The sequence below is a fragment of the Neoarius graeffei genome, chromosome 8, assembly GCF_027579695.1.
Source record: "Neoarius graeffei isolate fNeoGra1 chromosome 8, fNeoGra1.pri, whole genome shotgun sequence".
NCBI classification, from domain to species: Eukaryota; Metazoa; Chordata; class Actinopteri; order Siluriformes; family Ariidae; genus Neoarius; species Neoarius graeffei.
In genome coordinates, this window is record NC_083576.1 from 53,300,513 (window position 1) to 53,320,384 (window position 19,872).

Here is a 19,872-nt window from a genome sequence, read left to right on the forward strand (position 1 = left end):
GCGTGTCTTTAGTTTCAGTTTTCAGTTTATTTATTTAGGGCTTAATTATAGCATAGCTAATACTAGCAGTAGCACTGGATTAGCTGGCGGACTAAGAAATGATTCTGGGCATGCACAGCAAAAAAGTTTTGTCATTGGATCTTCGCATGAGCGGTGATGTGTAACGTTGTGTTGTCTTGACAATGTGCAATATTGTAGCAATATTGCACACTCATTCTCCATTGGGGAGAGTGGCGTAATACATGGAGGATAAGCGATATGATAACAATATTGCATGCCATCAATAAACCCACTAGAAGGGAATAGAATATATGTTTTTATTCTATGGAAAAAAGTGGCCTGCATGTATAATAATTTCCAGTATTTCACTCCAGTGATGTCACTCCCAGTGTTTTCCCCAGATGCGCGTTGTCAAACTGGCGAACCGGTTCAGAATTAAAATTCTTTTGATTAACTTGCGTATTTTTTTTGTGGATGTGTCTATACAATATAAAGAACATTACATGGTGGCATGAAGATATGAAGTTTATCTTCCCGTGTTGAAAGATATATCACTTGTTCGCTTCACTCACTCATGATATAGCCATTCACCACTCAAAGATAAACTTCCTCTCTTCACACCACTGTGTAATGCTCTCTCTCTCTCTCTCTCTCTCTCTCTCTCTATATATATATATATATATATATATATATATATATATATATATATATATACAGTGCTCAGCATAAATGAGTACACCCCCTTTGAAAAGTAACATTTTAAACAATATCTCAATAAACACAAACAATTTCCAAAATGTTGACAAGACAAAGTTTAATATAACATCTGTTTAACTTATAACATGAAAGTAAGGTTAATAATATAACTTAGATTACACATTTTTCAGTTTTACTCAAATTAGGGTGGTGCAAAAATGAGTACACCCCACAACAAAACTACATCTAGTACTTTGTATGGCCTCCATGATTTTAATGACCGCACCAAGTCTTCTAGGCATGGAATGAACAAGTTGGCGACATTTTGCAACATCAATCTTTTTCCATTCTTCAGCAATGACCTCTTTTAGTGACTGGATGCTGGATGGAGAGTGATGCTCAACTTGTCTCTTCAGAATTCCCCAAAGAAAATAATTTCTTTCCACCACAAAGGTGAAGGCTACAAGAAGATCAGCAAAGCTTTACTTATCAGTCAGAATACTGTAGCAAAAGTGGTGCAAAAATTTAAGAACGATGGAACTGCAACCATCTCACAGAGACGTCCAGGTCGTCCACGGAAGTTAATACCTCGACAGGAGCATCTTCTGATGAGAAGGGTTGAAGAAAATCGGCATGCAAGTTCACTGCAGTTATCTAAAGAAGTAGAAAGCCAAACTGGGGTGACTATTTCCCGTGACACAACACGGCGTACACTGCAGAGGAATGGCATGCATGGATGCCATCCACGAAAGAAGGCTCTCCTAAAGCCCAGGCAAAAAAAAGCCCGCCTAGAGTTTGCCAGGGCCCATGCTGACAAAGATGAAGACTACTGGGACTCTATACTCTGGAGTGATGAGACCAAGATAAATGTTTTTGGAACTGATGGCTTCAAAACTGTATGGCGTCGCAAAGGTGAGGAATACAAAGAAAAATGCATGGTGCCTACAGTGAAACATGGTGGTGGCAGTGTCCTTATGTGGGGCTGCATGAGTGCTGCTGGTGTCGGGGAGCTGCATTTCATTGATGGCGTGAATTCACAGACGTATTGCTCTATACTGAAAGAGAAGATGCTACCATCACTCCGTGCCCTTGGTCACTGTGCACTTTTCCAACATGACTAAACACACATCTAAGGCCACTGTTGGATTTCTGAAGAAGAACAGGGTGAAAGTGATTCGGTGGCCAAGTATGTCTCCTGATCTGAACCCAATCGAACACCTCTGGGGAATTCTGAAGAGACAAGTTGAGCATCACTCTCCATCCAGCATCCAGTCACTAAAAGAGGTCATTGTTGAAGAATGGAAAAAGATTGATGTTGCAAAATGTCACCAACTTGTTCATTCCATGCCTAGAAGACTGGGTGCCGTCATTAAAAATCATGGAGGCCATACAAAGTACTAGATGTAGTAGTTTTTGTTGTGGGGTGTACTCATTTTTGCACCACCCTAATTTGAGTAAAACTGAAAAATGTGTAATCTAAGTTTATATTATTAACCTTACTTTCATGTTATAAGTTAAACAGATGTTATATTAAACTTTGTCTTGTCAACATTTTGGAAATTGTTTGTGTTCATTGAGATATTGTTTAAAATGTTACTTTTCAAAGGGGGTGCACTCATTTACGCTGAGCACTGTATATAAAACATGTATGTACATATATGTACATATGTATATACTCTGTGTGTGTCTGTGTGTATAAACACTGATATATACTGATGAACTGTCCTTTCAAAGCTAAAGGTACACTTTAGACTTTTACATTTAAGTTTTAAAATGCTTTTTAAAAGACAATGACTTGATCTATAAACAAAACTTGTGTCAGAAGACGGGGAAAGCTGTTTGAACTCTGCAGTGTTGGGACTTGTCCCTATGACAGCTCGCCATCACTGACGATAGTATGAATTCTAAGAATGGCATTGAATTACATTGCTCACACTGACACTTTGTGTGAATCATTTCTGAGAATGTTTGTATTTCTGACAGCATCTGCTCAAGCATATGGGCTCAGTTTCTTTCTGCAAGACTGAAGCTGACTCTTGTCTGGATGTCTGCAAAACTGTTTAACCTTCATACACAGAACAGGCCCAAACCTATGTTGTTACTTTGATGGCTCTTCATCTGTCTTATTGTGGTTGGCTTGTACAGTAAAAAATATATGACTGGAGGAATCTACAAAAAAGCAATGATTTTTAAAGTCAATCAAAAGATCTTTGAAGACTTAAATAATATATTAGTTCCTTAAACAACATTAGACATGTGTAAAGTTTTATCCTGATCAAGACATCAAGATTCTCTAAGTCTACTGTCCACTTTGGGTCAGGAAAAAATAACTCAATACATCCCACCCACTTCCTTGTAAAACAAAACAGTGTAACAAAAGTGCATAAAGTCATATATGTTTGAGCTCCATGATGATGGCATGCCAATGGTCTAACAACAGCTGCTGATAGATGTGTCAGTTTTAATGATGCAATAACACTTACTTGTTTCATGTTCAAATCTAGCACCAATTTTTCAAAAGGTTTCCAGCTCCTTATGTGTTTCTCAAAATAATTAAAGCTAGACGGCCTTTCGATTTCATAAAATCGGTGAAATTTAGTTCCCTCTGAAATTTGGTCATTGTGATATATGTAACAATGTGAACTATTGTTAGGAACTATTGTTTAATTCCTTGTTTCCACAGGGGTTGTTTTATGTTGTTGCACCTTGGATAACAGACCGAGCTGAATGTATTAACCTCACATGCTGATATTACTATTAAAGTTTATAGCCCAGTTGGGTTGAAACCGTACAAGTTGTGAAGTCTTATTATGAGAAGGAACAGACTTTAACATGGTGGCAGCGGTGGAGGACTCGGTTTGAAGTTTGGCGCAGAAAAGTTTTCTCTGAGCGGGAGAGCAGTAAGCAGTTAGCAGTGCGGAGCAACGTTAAGTTTATGTTAGTATTAGCTGCTAGTGTGAGACTGCCATGTAACATGGATGGGCTAAAACCACCGCAAACGTTATGTCTGGACTCGAGCAACCTTTTGAAGACATGGAAGGCCTGGAGGGACAAGTTTGCTCTTTATGCGGATTTAGCGATGGCTGACGCTGATGACAAACAGAAGGTAAAACTGTTCAGCTATCTTGTCAGGGAGAGCGGCAGAGAACTTTTGGACACGTTAATGGGCGACACTCCGAAGAATGCATGGAGGATGGATGACATTATAAAGAAGTTTAATGATCACTGCGACCGTAGCGTTAACAAGACTGTGGAACGTTATCGTTTCTTTACAAGAAACCAGGGCACCAGTGAAAATATAGACCGTTATGTCACGGAACTGAAAGTGTTGGCAAAAACATGCAACTTTGGGACATTTAGAGACTCGCTCATTCATGATCGGATTGTGTGTGGAGGTAACAATGCAATCATAAGAGAAAGACTGCTCTGAGAGAAAAACTTGACACTCGACACGTTTGCAGCTGTGCAGATCCGCTGAGCTCTCAAAGGAGAACATGAAAACCATCTTGGGACCGATGGTAGAAGAGGTACATGCTGTGCAAGGAGCACAGTACCGGAAACAGACCAGCAACACTGTGGAGTACGGATATTGCGGAAAAACACATGAGAAAAGTAAACAAAAGTGCCCAGTGTTCGGGAAGAAGTGCACAAAGTGTGGAAGAGAGAACCACTTTGCAGCAAAATGTAAAGCAAAACCGGGCCAAAGAAAAAAGAAATATGTGAATAAAATAACAGCTGAATCTGAGAGTGATGAATATGAAGATATTATGACTTGTGTCACTGAAACTGAGACAGAAACTGTAGCTGCAGTAGAGACTGACACAGTGAAAGATGTGGATACAGAGGCTGTAGAGGATGTAAAAGAAACTGATAAAGTGAAGAAAACTCAGATTCTCTATGCTGGCATGCTTCTAGGCAAGGGCATAGTAAAATTCCAAATACACTATGGTGCTAGTTGCAATATCATCCCAATTAACCTGCTGAATCCAGACACCAACTGAAAACACACACAGAGTGCAGGCTTTCGTCTAAACGGGGGAACAGGGGCGCTGCGCCCTCTTACTCTCGGCGTGCGCCCCCTTACCGACTGCGTGAAAACATCCCAGCAACATTACGTGACAATGTGTCTGATCATCAAATACGTTATAATTGCTCCAAAAATATTCCAATCATAGTAGATACACCGCCAGACGGTGCAAAAATAATCCGAATTGGCGTTTTCCAGACTGAGGCGCCATGTTGTTTAGTTGTTTACTTGTCGCGGCTGCTCTCGCGAGATTTGACATGGGTTACATACAAGGTCAGCTGACTTGTAGAGCGAGATTTCTCGAGACTGAATGACCTTTCACCCACCGGCGCGGGAGTTTTTGACAGAAGTAATTCGCGAGTTGTTTTTGTTGACACTTGGGCATTTAAAGATGTCATCCTGCGGCACGAAACGGAAGAAAGCCAAAGACTGTCCGGGGCAGAAGAAGATTACTTCTTTCTTTTTCAATGTTGACAGACAATTTGTTACAATTTCCCTCTCAGATAGCCTCAGAATGTCCCATTGGAACATTTTTCAAAGGCTTTGCACGGCGGGGGGGGGGGGACAACCGGCACCATCCCCCCCCGCTTCGCTCCCTCGCCATGGTGAGCGCCCTCATACTAAATTTTTCTAGAAAAAACCCTGGAGTGTACTAGTAATGTACAACAAAAGCAAACCGAAACCACTGGGAAAATGTAAAGTGAAAATAAGAAACCCAAGAAATAACAAACTATATCGCTTAGAGTTCCAGGTGGTGAAGGCAGATGGTACAGTGCCTCTGCTCGGTAGGAAAGCCAGTGAGGCCATGAAACTGATAAAAGTGCACTATGAGAACATCGTGGCAATAGACAGTATTGTCACAACAGAAAAAACCCACAACAGGACAGTGGACAATGGGACAAATTAAATCAGAGTATGCTGATGTATTCATTGGCAACGGCTGCCTCAAGGGAAAATACAAAATAGAGGTGGACAGCACAGTGAAGCCAGTGCAGCTGCCAAAGAGACGGGTTCCAGTCACCATGATGAAACCGCTGAAGGACGAGTTACAGGACCTACAGCACAGAGGAATCATCTCATCTGTAGAATGCAGTACAGACTGGATCAGTGTAATGGTGGTGGTACAGAAACCAACTGGGAAACCAAGAGTGTGTATTGAACCCAAGCCCTTGAACAAATCTCTAAAATGCAGTCACTTGCCACTGCTAACCATTGAGGACATTTTACCGGACTTGTCAAAAGCCAGTGTTCACGGTGTGTGACGTCAAGAGTGGATTCTGGCATGTACAGCTGGAGGAGTCCAGCTATCTAACAACATTTGCCACTCCATTCGGACATTACAGGTGGCTGAGGATGCCAATGGGGATAAGTCCGGCCCCTGAAATCTGTCAGCGAAAGCTCACACAAGCGTTGGATGGTGTGCCAGGCCTGTACATTATTGCTGATGATGTACTGATCACAGGCCAAGGGGAAACACAAGAGGAAGCTGAGCCTGATCATGATGAAAAGCTAAGACTGTTTCTTGACAGATGCAGACAAAAGAACATCAAGCCGAATGCAGGCAAATTCAAACTGATACAGAAGGAGACCACATACATCAGACACTGCCTGACAGCTGATGGACTCAAGGCGGATCCGGAGAAAGTGCGTGCTGTTGAGCAGATGCCGGCACCGACAGATGTGAAAGGAGTGCAAAGGCTGCTAGGTATGGCAAATTATCCAGCCAAGTTTTGTCCCCACCTCTCAGACCAGTGCATAGTGTTGAGAGACTTGACACACAAAGACAGTGAGTGGAACTGGACAGCACAGCACGAGGAGGCTTTCCTCAAATTGAGACTATAGCAAATGTCCTAGTACTGAAATATTACAACCCAGATGAGGAACTCACAGTGCAGTGTGATGCTTCAGACACAGGCTTAGGCACAGCACTCATGCAGATGGGTAAGCCAATAGCATTTGCAAGCAGAGCAATCACACAAACAGAGCGTGGGTATGCGCAAATAAAAAAAGAGTTTTTAGCAATGGTTTTTAGCATGGAAAGATTTCACCAGTGCACATATAGCCGCAAAGTGACTTCAAAGTGATCACAAGCCGTTAAAAACCATAGTGAGAAAACCCCTACTGAACGCACCCAAAAGTCAAGTCAAGTTTATTTGTATAGCGCTTTTAACAATAAACATTGTCGCAAAGCAGCTTTACAGAATTTGAATGACTTAAAACATGAGCTAATTTTATCCTTAATCTATCCCCAATGAGCAAGCCTATGGTGACGGTGGCAAGGAAAAACTCCCTCAGACGACATGAGGAAGAAACCTTGAGGGGAACCAGACTCAAAAGGGAACCCATCCTCATTTGGGCAACAACAGACAACATGACTATAACATTAACAGTTTTAACATGAAGTCAGTTTCATTGATGTCATAAACTCTTCATTGATGGAAACCTGAATGCAAAACTGTTCATGACAACTGCAGTCCCAAAGTTAGCAAGTCAACCATAGTCCTCAGCCATAAAAGCATTGCTGTAAGTGTCCAGAGCGTCCTCCAAGTGTGACTTTCAACTGTCCACATGGGGCCGTCCTCCACAGGAGCGATGCGATGAGACTCCAACCAGACACAGGGCACCAGGATGGATCGGGCAGGTCCGAGGAGCAGAAGAGGTCAGCATCTCGATCCCAGGACCAACATGTAACTCAGAGGGACAGATTTTTTTTTGGGGGGGGGACACAGGTTGTTAGGTATGCTCAATGTTACCTGAATAAGTAGGAACAGTATACATATTGCACTGAGTACAAGCAGGGACTCCGGCAACTAACTATAACAGCATAATTAAAAGGGGAGAGCCAGAAGGTAACACAGGCATGAGGGAGCCCCGGGTCATAAAGCAGCCAGCCACTACACCATCAACAAACTCGAGTGAGCAAGCAAGTGGGGGACTGACAGCATCCATACATCCCAGTTTACCAAAACACTCTATGTCTGAGGACCCTCCAGATCTACTCCTTTACCTCATAAACACCATTAATAAAAGGCTTGACTAAACAGATATGTTTTCAGCCTAGACTTAAACACTGAGACCGTGTCTGATTCCCGAACATTACTTGGAAGGCTGTTCCATAACTGTGGGGCTTTGTAAGAAAAGGCTCTGCCCCCTGATGTAGCCTTCACTATACGAGGTACCAGCAGATAGCCTGTACCTTTTGATCTAAGTAGGTGGGTCATAGAGGACCAGAAGTTCACTCAGGTGCTGTGGTGCGAGACCATTCAGTGCTTTAAAGGTCAATAGTAGTATTTTATAATCAATACGAAATTTGATTGGGAGCCAAAAGGCTGCAGGGAATGATGCTGCGCATACAGAAGTATGATCTAGATGTAACGTATGTGCCAGGTAGAGACATGCTGCTAGCAGACACTCTGAGCAGAGCCTATCTTCCTGGATGCAGAACTAGAGACTGTCAATATGGTACAACACTTTCCTATCTCAGCAGACAGACTACATGATATATGATCTGCCACAAAAGAGGACAAAACACTACAGCTTCTCATCAAAATGATGCAGCAAGGATGGCCTGACGACAAGTCAAAGACACCAGGTGAAATCAAGCCCTACTTCTCATTCCAAGAGGAGTTAAGTCACCAAGAGGGAATAGTGTTCAGGGGTGAGTGCGCTGTCATCCCTGATACACTGAGGAAAGACGTCACTTGCCTCCTACACACATCACATCTGGGTGTGGAAGGATGTCTACGGAGGGCTGTGGAGTGTGTCTATTGGCAGGGCATGAATGACCAAATAAAGTAATATATCTAGCAAAATGTGACATCTGCAGATCAGTGAACAATAAACAACAAAAAGAAACACTAATGTCACACGATGTGCCAAGCAGGCCATGGGTAAAGGTGGGCATGGATCTGTTTGTGTTTGACAACAAAGACTACCTCATAACTGTTTATTTTTTTCTCAAATTGTTGGGAAATAGATTACCTGGCAGATACCAAGTCCACCACAGTGATAAGGAAGCTGAAAGCTCATTTTGCCCACCAAGGTATCCCAGATATTGTAATCTTGGACAATGGCCCACAGTATACGTCACAAGAATTCCAGAAGTTCAGCCAACTGTGGGGTTTTCAGCATGAAACCTCATCAGCAGGCTACCCGCAAAGCAACGGCAAAGCTGAGTCAGCTGCTAAGACAGCAAAAAGACTCTTGCTCAAAGCCAAGGCTGCTGGGCAGGATCCTTATCTTGCCCTTCTGAACCACTGCAACACACCATCACAGGGTCTGGATACCAGTCCAGCACAGCAGCTCCTCAGTTGCCATACCAAAACACTACTGCCAATCAAAGCAAGCCTATTACAGCCAAAATTTGTGCAGGTGAAACAGGAGCTACAAAATAGCCAACAACCTCAGAGGGCCTACTACGACAGGTCGGCTAAAGACTTGGACACACTTGCCCCAGGTGAATGTGTGAGAGTGCAACCTCTCGCACCCCACACTAGCTGGAGATTGGGCAAAGTGCTGAAGCTGGTCAACAGGAGGTCCTATGAGGTCCAGCTACACTCTGGTGGTGTCATCAGGAGAAATCGTAGACACCTCAGGCATGCACCAGGAGCAATCTTCACTGATCCTATGGACATGGAGATCAGCAGCCCCATTCAGCCAGAGACTATTGAACCTGGATGTTCGGTGTTCCTCCTCGCAGTGACTTAGCAGGACACACAATCATAGACACTGGTGACAGGGCCACCCCTGTTACACCAAGATCTGGCTGCACTGTGGTGCAGCCGCAGCAATACAAAGATTTTGTGACCTCATGCAGATGAATGGATCAGTAGCACTAATAGATGTGTAGGACTTAATAGACTTTGGGGGGCACAGAAAAAAAAGAAAGTGAATCACAAATGTTGTGTACATATGTTCATGTTCACATGGTTATCTGCAAGTTCAGGTATTCATTTAACCATTGGTTATGTTAAACTGTGAAGAGAAGCCATATCACTTTTATACACAGTAGCTAATAATGATAATTTTCATTCCGCATGTTAGATTTGGCACAGTTTTACGCTGGATGCCCTTCCTGTCGCAACCCTCTCCAATTTATCCGGGCTTGGGACCAGCACCAAGAGTACGCTTATGCACCCCCAGTGGCTGGATTCATAGGACCTCATAGGACCTCCTGTTGTATTCTGTTTTGCTCCTGCTCACCTTCATTCCTCTTCGTATGCATTGGAACGAAGAGGAATGAAGGTGAGCAGGAGCAAAACAGAATACATGTGCATCAATGAGAATGGGGATGAGAGTGTAGTGAAGATGCAAGGAGCAGATGTAAAAAAAGTTGGTGAATTCGAGTACCTGGGGTCAACTGTGCAGGAAAATGGGGGCTGCGATAGTGAGGTGAGAAAGAGAGTGAGGCAGGGTGGAGCAGTTGGAGAAGGATTTCGGGAGTCATTTGTGATGGGAAAGTCCCAGCAAAAGTGAAAGGTAAGATGTATAAGACAGTAGTGAGACCAGCTGTGATGTATGGATTGGAGACTGTACCCTTCACGAAGAGACAGGAGGCAAAGTTGGAGGTGGCGGAGTTGAGGATGTTAAGGTTTGCGATGGGAGTGACAAGGTTGGACAGGATAAGGAACGAACACATCAGAGGGACAGCACATGTGGAGAGCTTGGGAATTAAGCTAAGAGAGATGAGACTGAGATGGTATGGGCACATCCTGAGAAGAGATGTAGAGCATGTGGGAAGGAGAATGTTGAGGATGGAGCTACCAGGCACACGAAAACGAGGAAGGCCAAAGAGGAGATACATGGATGTGGTGAGAGAGGACATGAAAGTTTCAGGTGTGGTAGAGAAGGATGCGGAAGACATGGAGCAATGGAGACGAAAGAGCCGCTGTGGCTACCCCTAATCGGGAGCAGCCAAAAGAAGAAGAAGAAGCTGATAATGATAATTTAATTTTCATTAGTAGCTATAAGTAACTGATAAAGTATTTTTCATTGCTAATATGAAGAACATTTTGAATGTTGATGTTCCAGCACTGTTCCAGCAAAGAGATTTTGTTTATATTTTATTGTTTACAGTGATAGACAATTAAAAAAATGTATTAAGGGTTCTAAAAGAAGAAACTCTGAAAAGAGAAAGAATGTAACAATAGGAACTATTGTTTAATTCCTTGTTTCTACAGGGGTTGTTTTATGTTGTTGCACCTTGGATAACAGACCGGGCTGGATGTACAACCCCGATTCCAAAAAAGTTGGGACAAAGTACAAATTGTAAATAAAAATGGAATGCAATAATTTACAAATCTCAAAAACTGATATTGTATTCACAATAGAACATAGACAACATATCAAATGTTGAAAGTGAGACATTTTGAAATTTCATGACAGCAACACATCTCAAAAAAGTTGGGACAGGGGCAAGAAGAGGCTGGAAAAGTTAAAGGTACAAAAAAGGAACAGCTGGAGGACCAAATTGCAACTCATTAGGTCAATTGGCAATAGGTCATTAACATGACTGGGTATAAAAAGAGCATCTTGGAGTGGCAGCGGCTCTCAGAAGTAAAGATGGGAAGAGGATCACCAATCCCCCTAATTCTGCGCCGACAAATAGCGGAGCAATATCAGAAAGGAGTTCGACAGTGTAAAATTGCAAAGAGTTTGAACATATCATCATCTACAGTGCATAATATCATCAAAAGATTCAGAGAATCTGGAAGAATCTCTGCGCATAAGGGTCAAGGCCGGAAAACCATACTGGGTGCCCGTGATCTTCGGGCCCTTAGACGGCACTGCATCACATACAGGCATGCTTCTGTATTGAAAATCACAAAATGGGCTCAGGAATATTTCCAGAGAACATTATCTGTGAACACAATTCACCGTGCCATCCACCGTTGCCAGCTAAAACTCTATAGTTCAAAGAAGCCGTATCTAAACATGATCCAGAAGCGCAGACGTCTTGTCTGGGCCAAGGCTCATTTAAAATGGACTGTGGCAAAGTGGAAAACTGTTCTGTGGTCAGACGAATCAAATTTTGAAGTTCTTTATGGAAATCAGGGACACCGTGTCATTTGGACTAAAGAGAAGAAGGACGACCCAAGTTGTTATCAGCACTCAGTTCAGAAGCCTGCACCTCTGATGGTATGGGGTTGCATTAGTGCGTGTGGCATGGGCAGCTTACACACCTGGAAAGACACCATCAATGCTGAAAGGTATATCCAGGTTCTAGAGCAACATATGCTCCCATCCAGACGACGTCTCTTTCAGGGAAGATCTTGCATTTTCCAGCATGACAATGCCAAACCACATACTGCATCAATTACAGCATCATGGCTGCGTAGAAGAAGGGTCCGGGTACTGAACTGGCCAGCCTGCAGTCCAGATCTTTCACCCATAGAAAACATTTGGTGCATCATATAATGGAAGATACGACAAAAAAGACCTAAGACATTTGAACAACTAGAATCCTACATTAGACAAGAATGGGTTAACATTCCTATCCCTAAACTTGAGCAACTTGTCTCCTCAGTCCCCAGACGTTTACAGACTGTTGTAAAGAGAAAAGGGGATGTCTCACAGTGGTAAACATGGCCTTGTCCCAACTTTTTTGAGTTGTGTTGTTGTCATGAAATTTAAAATCACCTAATTTTTCTCTTTAAATGATACATTTTCTCAGTTTAAACATTTGATATGTCATCTATGTTCTATTCTGAATAAAATATGGAATTTTGAAACTTCCACATCATTGCATTCTGTTTTTATTTACAATTTGTACTTTGGCCCAACTTTTTTGGAATCGGGGTTGTATTAACCTCACATGCTGATATTATTATTAAAGTTTATAGCCCAGTTGGGTTGAAACCGTACAAGTTGTGAAGTCTTATTATGAGAAGGAACAGACTTTAACAATATATGTTTTTATTTCTATAATATCTAAAAACCCCAGGCCATTCTGTGGCTGGGAAGTTATTTAATTTGAGGGAAATCCCTAACAAATAATGTGCATGAAATCGCTCACTTCGCGCAGTCAGGCAGACAGAGGAAGTCCGTGTGCGCATGCGCAGGTTAACCTTCATCTTCTTTTCTTCTTCTTTTGGGTTTTACGACAGCTGGCATCCAGTGTTGCATTACTGCCATCTACAGGTTTATCTTGACCGTGCACTGACAGTTACATCATTCTGTCGCTAAACAAACAGCTGATCACACCGAGGTGCTTGCTGACTGACGATATTTATTAGTTTGGTCCTGCATTTCCTTTCCTTCGCAACGTAACGTCTTCTTGCTTTCTGTTACTGTAGCCGGCCTTTCATGTTTCATTCACATCCTCCATTGTTATTTCCTGTTTCTAATTTGTATCCCACAATGCCTTGCACAAACAGGGAAAGCCCACCATGTGATGCATGATGTAGTATCTTGTATTGGGTCATGGTGAAGCAGGAAAAAATATTGTAGAATTTACGGCTGTGTGGCCCTAAATTCATTAATTGTTCTATTTAAAAAAAAACTAAGAAAATTGGAAGTCTGTGATTGGAATTCAGTAGCTTTTGGTCCACTAAGCAAAAATAATTGGGTGTCAGGGAAAATTCTTTTTATGACCTAAACTTGAAAAATCTGAAAGGCAGTCAACCTTTAATCAAAATTACTGCAGCGACAGTTTTTGCACTTGTTTCATCAATCAATTTTTGCAGAAGCATATAATCATGAAAAGCTGTTTTATGCATTGAGTCTGGATAGTTAGGTCTAGATTTAGTTATATGTGCTCCTGCAGCCAGTTGTCTTTTCAACTCTTTGCTAGTTATACTGACATCCTTTCCCACAACTCTCGAAGCAGTCACCCTAAGCTATCTGTGTGTGAGTCACTATCTCTGCCTGCAAACAAAAGCTTGGGAATGCTTTCAACGGTCACAACAAGTTTCCTTAAGTCTCTCCCTGACTGAATCCTGACAGTTGCTCTTCCTTTTCTCGCTTTTTGCACAACAAAAGGACTAGCAGGCCTGAAAGAAGAACACATCAGGCATCCCCAATCAGCAGCAGATCACTTGAGAATGTTTTACACCTAGGAAAACAAACAGAGGATGGCCCAGGAGCCAGGCACTCAGGCTGCTTTTGTTTGGGTTTGTGACCAGCCTGATTACTTGAGTTTAACTGTCTCTATTTGTGTGTGTGTGTGTGTGTGTGTGTGTGGAGGGGACACACCAATTAGGAGTTAAGAAAGGAATCCCCTGAGATGTTATCAGGGATGTTGTGTTTGAAATAACATACAATGTCTTGCAAAAGTATTCATCCCCCTTGGTGTTTGTCCTGTTTTGTCGTATTACAAGCTGGAATTAAAATAGATTTTTGGAGAGTCAGCGCCATTTGAGTTACACAACATGCCTACAACTTTAAAGGTGAAAATTGTTTTATTGTGACACAAACAATTATTAAGATGAAAAAAAGGAAATCTGGAGTGTGCATAGGTATTCACCCCCCAAAGTCAATACTTTGTAAAGCCACCTTTTGCTACAATTACAGCTGTAAGTCTCTTGGGGTATGTCTCTATTAGCTTAGCACATATTGCCACTGGGATTTTTGCCCATAACTCAAGGCAAAACTACTCCAACTCCTTCAAGTTAGATGGGTTGCATTGGTGTACAGCAATCTTCAAGTTACGCCACAGATTCTCAATTGGATTGAGGTCTGGGCTTTGATTAGGCCATTCCAAGACATTTAAATGTTTAACTTTAAACCACTCCAGTGTAGCTTTAGCAGTATGTTTAGGGTTATTGTCCTGCTAGACCGCGAACCTTCGTTCCAGTCTCAAACCTCTGGCTGACTCAAACAGGTTTTTCTCCAGAATTGCCCTGTATTTAGTGCCATCCATCTTTCCTTCAGTCCTGACCAGCTTTCCTGTCCCTGCAGATGAAAAACATCCCCACAGCATGATGCTGCCACCACCATGCTTCACTGTAGGGATGGTGTTCTCAGGGTGTTGGGTTTGCACCACACATGGCATTTCCCATGATGGCCAAAAAGTTCAATTTTTGCACACTCCAGATTTCTGTTCTTTCATCTTAATTATTGTTTGTGTCACAATAAAACAAGAATTTTCACCTTTAAAGCGGTAGGCATGTTGTGTAAATCAAATGGTGCTAACCCTCCAAAAATCCATTTTAATTCCAGGTTGTAATGCAACAAAACACCAAGGGGGATGAATACTTTTGCAAGACACTGCATGATAGCTTGAATTTAAAGAGAGCTTTAGTGATCAAAAGGCATAAATTCATAATTTTTCGCCTGTTAAGAATGATGTACAGTGGTACTTGAAAGTTTGTGAACCCTTTAGAATTGTCTATATTTCTGTATAGATATGATCTAACGCATCATCAGATTTTCACACAAGTCCTAAAAGTAGATAAAGAGAACCCAGTGAAGCAAATCAGGCAACAATGTTATACTTGTTCATTTATTTATTGAGGAAAATGATCCAATATTGTATGTGTGTGTACATATTTACTTTCAGTATCTGGTGTGGCCCTTTGTGCAGAAATAACCGCAAATAAATGTTTCTGTTAACTGTTGATCAGTCCTGCACATCAGCGTAGAGGAATTTTATCCCATTCCTCTGTACAGAACAGTTTCAGCTCTGGGATGTTGGTGGTCTTTTATGAAAATCTGATGATGTTTTAAGTCATATTTATGCAGAAATACAGAAAATTCTAAAGGGGTCACAAACTTTCAAGCACTTCTGTATTATGTTTTTTTTTCAGGAATCATCTCATATACAGAGTATCTGTTTCTTCTTTGCATTTTGACAAGTGAGTATGAAAGAGTATTCAATGAACGGCATGGATATTTAAATGTTTAAATGTTCTGATATTCTTTTTGCATCAATGTCAGATATTTTTGTAATTTTCTAGAGCCTCAGGCAGGATTTAGGATAGCTTTCAACATGTTTGATGCAGATGGGAATGAAATGGTGGATAAAAGGGAGTTTATGGTGGTATGCTTTCCCTTTGGTTTATACTTATCGAACTAACTCGGTGGATGTAAGCAAATGTCAAATAATACACTTTTCTTCCTTAGCTAGAGGAAATATTTCGTAAGAAAAATGACAAAAAGGACCGAGGTGGTGAGACTGACAGCTCATCACAACTGGTAAGAGAAACAGCAAATTCTTTCCTTTTACAGTACTCAGGTAAAAGTCAGATTCACTGTCTTGATGCATGTTTGATCATTTTAACTCACTAATTGTAAAAACTGAAGTAATATTACAAACACAATAGGTTACTGTAAAATCATGATGTGGTTAAGTTAAAGTGAATGTAATGCCTTATTGTAATGCTTTAAAATGATCATTAGTAACGACCAAAATGAATTAATAAAGTAGGGGGGGAATAATTATTTGTTATTTTATTATCAAGCACAAAATTATCGATAAATCCCGGCATCCGGATCCCAATAAAAGGCAGCCTTGCCTCGGGGCTAATCTCTCATGACATCACACGTGGAACCTCGGTCATCTGGTCATTTCGGTTTATCTGACTCCGCCCTTGTTTACTTGCTGGAATTGAATATTGTTGTTGGAATCTTACAAAAATGATGTGAAAGCGCTGCGTTGTTTGGATGTTCAAATTCGTATACAACAGGACATTCCATTCACAAATTTCCGAGAAATGATGCTGATCTAAAGCAACAGTGGGTGAAGTTTGTGCAAACAAAGCGGGCAGATTTCGTGTCGTCTACTAATAATAAATCTGATTCATCAAGTGTTCACCACCACCAGAACAACCACATGGGAATTACTGGAGCAAAAAGAAACCCACTGATTTAATAAATGACATTTGAGCTGACATTTGGACAGTTCGTCGATTCCCCTATTATCACCCACTTCATGTTTTCTTTCAATAATTACACTGAATAAATGAATAAGTTTACTTTTTAAAGATTATATTTCTGCATTTATTGAGGTACGTGTAAATATTTTCCCTGTATTTTGCAGTGGCCAGCTTAGAATAAAAATCCACAAACCAATCTGTGTTTCCAATTCTCTCTGGCTGGTAGTGCGCTATCAGCGGCGAGTGGGACTGTCATGAACTGTGTGAACTGGCATCTGTTTCTTGTCTTGGTGGCTTGAAAAGATAGCCATTTACTCTGGAATATCCTTGACTAGCAGGTTACCCAGTGTTGCCTGGGTTTTGCAAAATTCTGGGTTGCCCCCAGACTTCCATGTCAAATTTGTTGAAGATCCATCGAGAAATGGTGATGTTAACCCAAGACAAACAAAAATCCAAACATCCACCACCCAGGGGCCCACCGGGGCCCCCCTGGGGCCCAAATATGGATTTTCTGAGTTCTGCCAAATTGTGATCTCCTGTACCTACGTGCCAAGTTTCATGAAGATCTGTCGAGAGTTTGTGTTGATAAATGATCTGCATTGAGAGAGGGTGTGTGTGGATGTTGTGCCCCCCAGGAACCTCCCTGGGGCCCGTACATGAATTTTTGTTTATATCTGCAAAATTCTGGGTCATCCCCTGACCTACTTGCCAAATTTGGTGAAAATCCGTCAAGAAATGGCAATGTTAGCTCAAGACAAACAAACAAACAAACAAACTTTGCTGCTTATTGTATAGATAATCATCTGCCCCTTCATCCAACATACAAGAATCCCAATCACTATCAGAATTCTCTCCAAAACGTGATTCCATATCGAGACTGGTCTAACCACTGCTGCGCACATGAACGAAATTGATACCTGAATTGTTACATGTGTGACATCATGCACCCCTTTGGGATCTTCTAGTTCAGTCTCGGTAGATTCTGTGAAAATTGGCTGATTTTATTGATTTTCCATTAATTTATGGCCTTTTGGATCAGCTATGGTTCGAAAATGCATGATTGTTGCTTAGGATAAGGAAAAAAGTGTGGTTTAGGGACATTAAATTCACTTTAACAAATGACTAGAAGAACTATTTTCTCATTTTCTATATTCTGCATGTCATCTTCAAGAATGTGGAACTGTACGGATATCAAGGTTCCGTCAGCCATGCTGTATGTATCTGAATGTATGAGGAAAAAGTATTAAGGTTTGCACGATTTGTGTCTTTGTCTTACTGCTGATGTGTGTAGTGCATGATGAAATTTACCATGTGGCAGTCACGAACATCTGTGCATATCCGTTTTTTACAATGATGTTTGTACTCGGAACAGTGGTTGAGGTAGATATTTAAAACAAACCTGGGCCTGCTTCACTCTTATGGAGACTTTCTGACAGGCACAGAGGAATGGCCTTCTGTCACATTTAGGTAAAGTCAAATGAAATGACCCTTATACAGTGCTCAGCCTCAGAAAGGCAGGACAATATGTCCTAATGGATCTTGGCCGAATGCAATTTGAAACATGTTTCCATTGTCTGGAACAGCACCAAAAGGAGACCAGATGATTTATGTTACTTGTCTACTGTCAGGTGGCGTTCGCTGAGGCGTGGTTGCCCAGATCTCGCTTAAAAAGCCCTCACCCAAAGACAGACCATTCCTCCTGGACCCCCATGTTTTATTTTTACAGTTACTTGAAAAGTGGTATTCAAGCTCAGATTACCTTTTTGTAATAGCCTGACTATGAAGAACTATGTGCCAGTCACAGTGAACACTGAAGTGGGAACCAGTCTCAGCAGGGACAAGGAAAGGGTTTTTTTTAAAAGATTTTGTTCAGGCAGAGCGGCACGGTGGTGTAGTAGTTAGCACTGCTGCGTCACTGCAAGAAGGTTCTGTGTTCGAGCCCAGCGGCCGACGGGGGCCTTTCTGTGTGGAGTTTGCATGTTCTACCTGTGTCTGCATGGGTTTCCTCCGGGTGCACTGAGGCGACAGTGCTAACCACTACACCACCTGCCGCCCAAGCCAAATATTATTATTATTATTATTATTATTATTATTTTCCCATGTGTAATTTACTTAGTTACTTTTAAAATCAACATCGACAACGACACACAACGGAGTGACCTGACAGCCAAAATTCTCTCAAAATCTTCCACTTTTGATGAAGCAAACCTCGTGGCCATGTTTGTTTACAAACTATCGCAGTCACTCACTAGTGCGGAAGTTTTACATCTCCTACGTGTCTCTTTTCCAGTTTTTCGATGTCCGTTGGTATGTTTATCTCTTGTAAATATGCGTGAAGAATATATGATGATGTTTCGGTAGCCTTTCGGATGTTCAGCCTGTCTTCAGTTTCAGTTTTCAGTTTATTTATTTATTGCTTAAAGCTAGCACTAGATTAGCCTCGTCTTCTGTCTTTCCCAGCCGACAAAGAAATGATTCTGTGCATGCGCAGCAGAAAAGTTTTGTCATTGGATCTTCGCATGAGCGCCGATGTGTGACGTGTTGTCTTGACAACATGCAATATTGTAGCAATATTGCACGCTCATTCTCCATTGGGGAGAGTGGTGTAATACATGGAAGATAAGCGATATGATAACAATATTGCATGCCATCAATAAACCTACTAGAAGGGAATAGAATACATGTTTTTATTCCATGGAAAAAGTGGCCTGTATGTATAATAATCACCGATATTCACTTTGCCTTCGGTGAATAATTGTTAAATAACGGAGCACTATTTTGTTGTCAGTAAGTAACCAAAACTGGATTGGCAGGTGTGTGAGTTCATTAAAGCTCTTTGATGTTTCTGTTACTCAAGATAAATTGAAAGAACTGTCACAATATCTATTTTCCCCAAGACATTTTTAAAAACTAGTTACTTCAGTTTTGTGGTGTCTTCACAGATTTTTCTATTGCCAGTAAACTTAATCACAGCTGACTAATTTCTCATCTCATTATCTCTAGCAGGGCGGCACGGTGGTGTAGTGGTTAGCGCTGTCGCCTCACAGCAAGAAGGTCCTGGGTTCGAGCCCCGTGGCCGGCGAGGGCCTTTCTGTGTGGAGTTTGCATGTTCTCCCCGTGTCCGCGTGGGTTTCCTCCGGGTGCTCTGGTTTCCCCCACAGTCCAAAGACATGCAGGTTAGGTTAACTGGTGACTCTAAATTGACTGTAGGTGTGAATGTGAGTGTGAATGGTTGTCTGTGTCTATGTGTCAGCCCTGTGATGACCTGGCGACTTGTCCAGGGTGTACCCCGCCTTTCGCCCGTAGTCAGCTGGGATAGGCTCCAGCTTGCCTGCG

General features: G+C 41.8%; 1 protein-coding gene across 1 annotated transcript in view; it reads left to right on the forward strand.

Moving 5' to 3' along the window:
- Positions 1-19,872, forward strand: part of micu3b (mitochondrial calcium uptake family, member 3b) — a 63,326-nt gene that overhangs the window by 21,345 nt on the left and 22,109 nt on the right. Inside the window, exons 5-8 of the mRNA XM_060926953.1 lie at positions 15,469-15,516; positions 15,619-15,701; positions 15,785-15,856; positions 17,708-17,749. Of these exons, the coding sequence (XP_060782936.1) occupies positions 15,469-15,516; positions 15,619-15,701; positions 15,785-15,856; positions 17,708-17,749 (245 nt within the window). The remainder of the gene's footprint in view (positions 1-15,468; positions 15,517-15,618; positions 15,702-15,784; positions 15,857-17,707; positions 17,750-19,872) is intronic.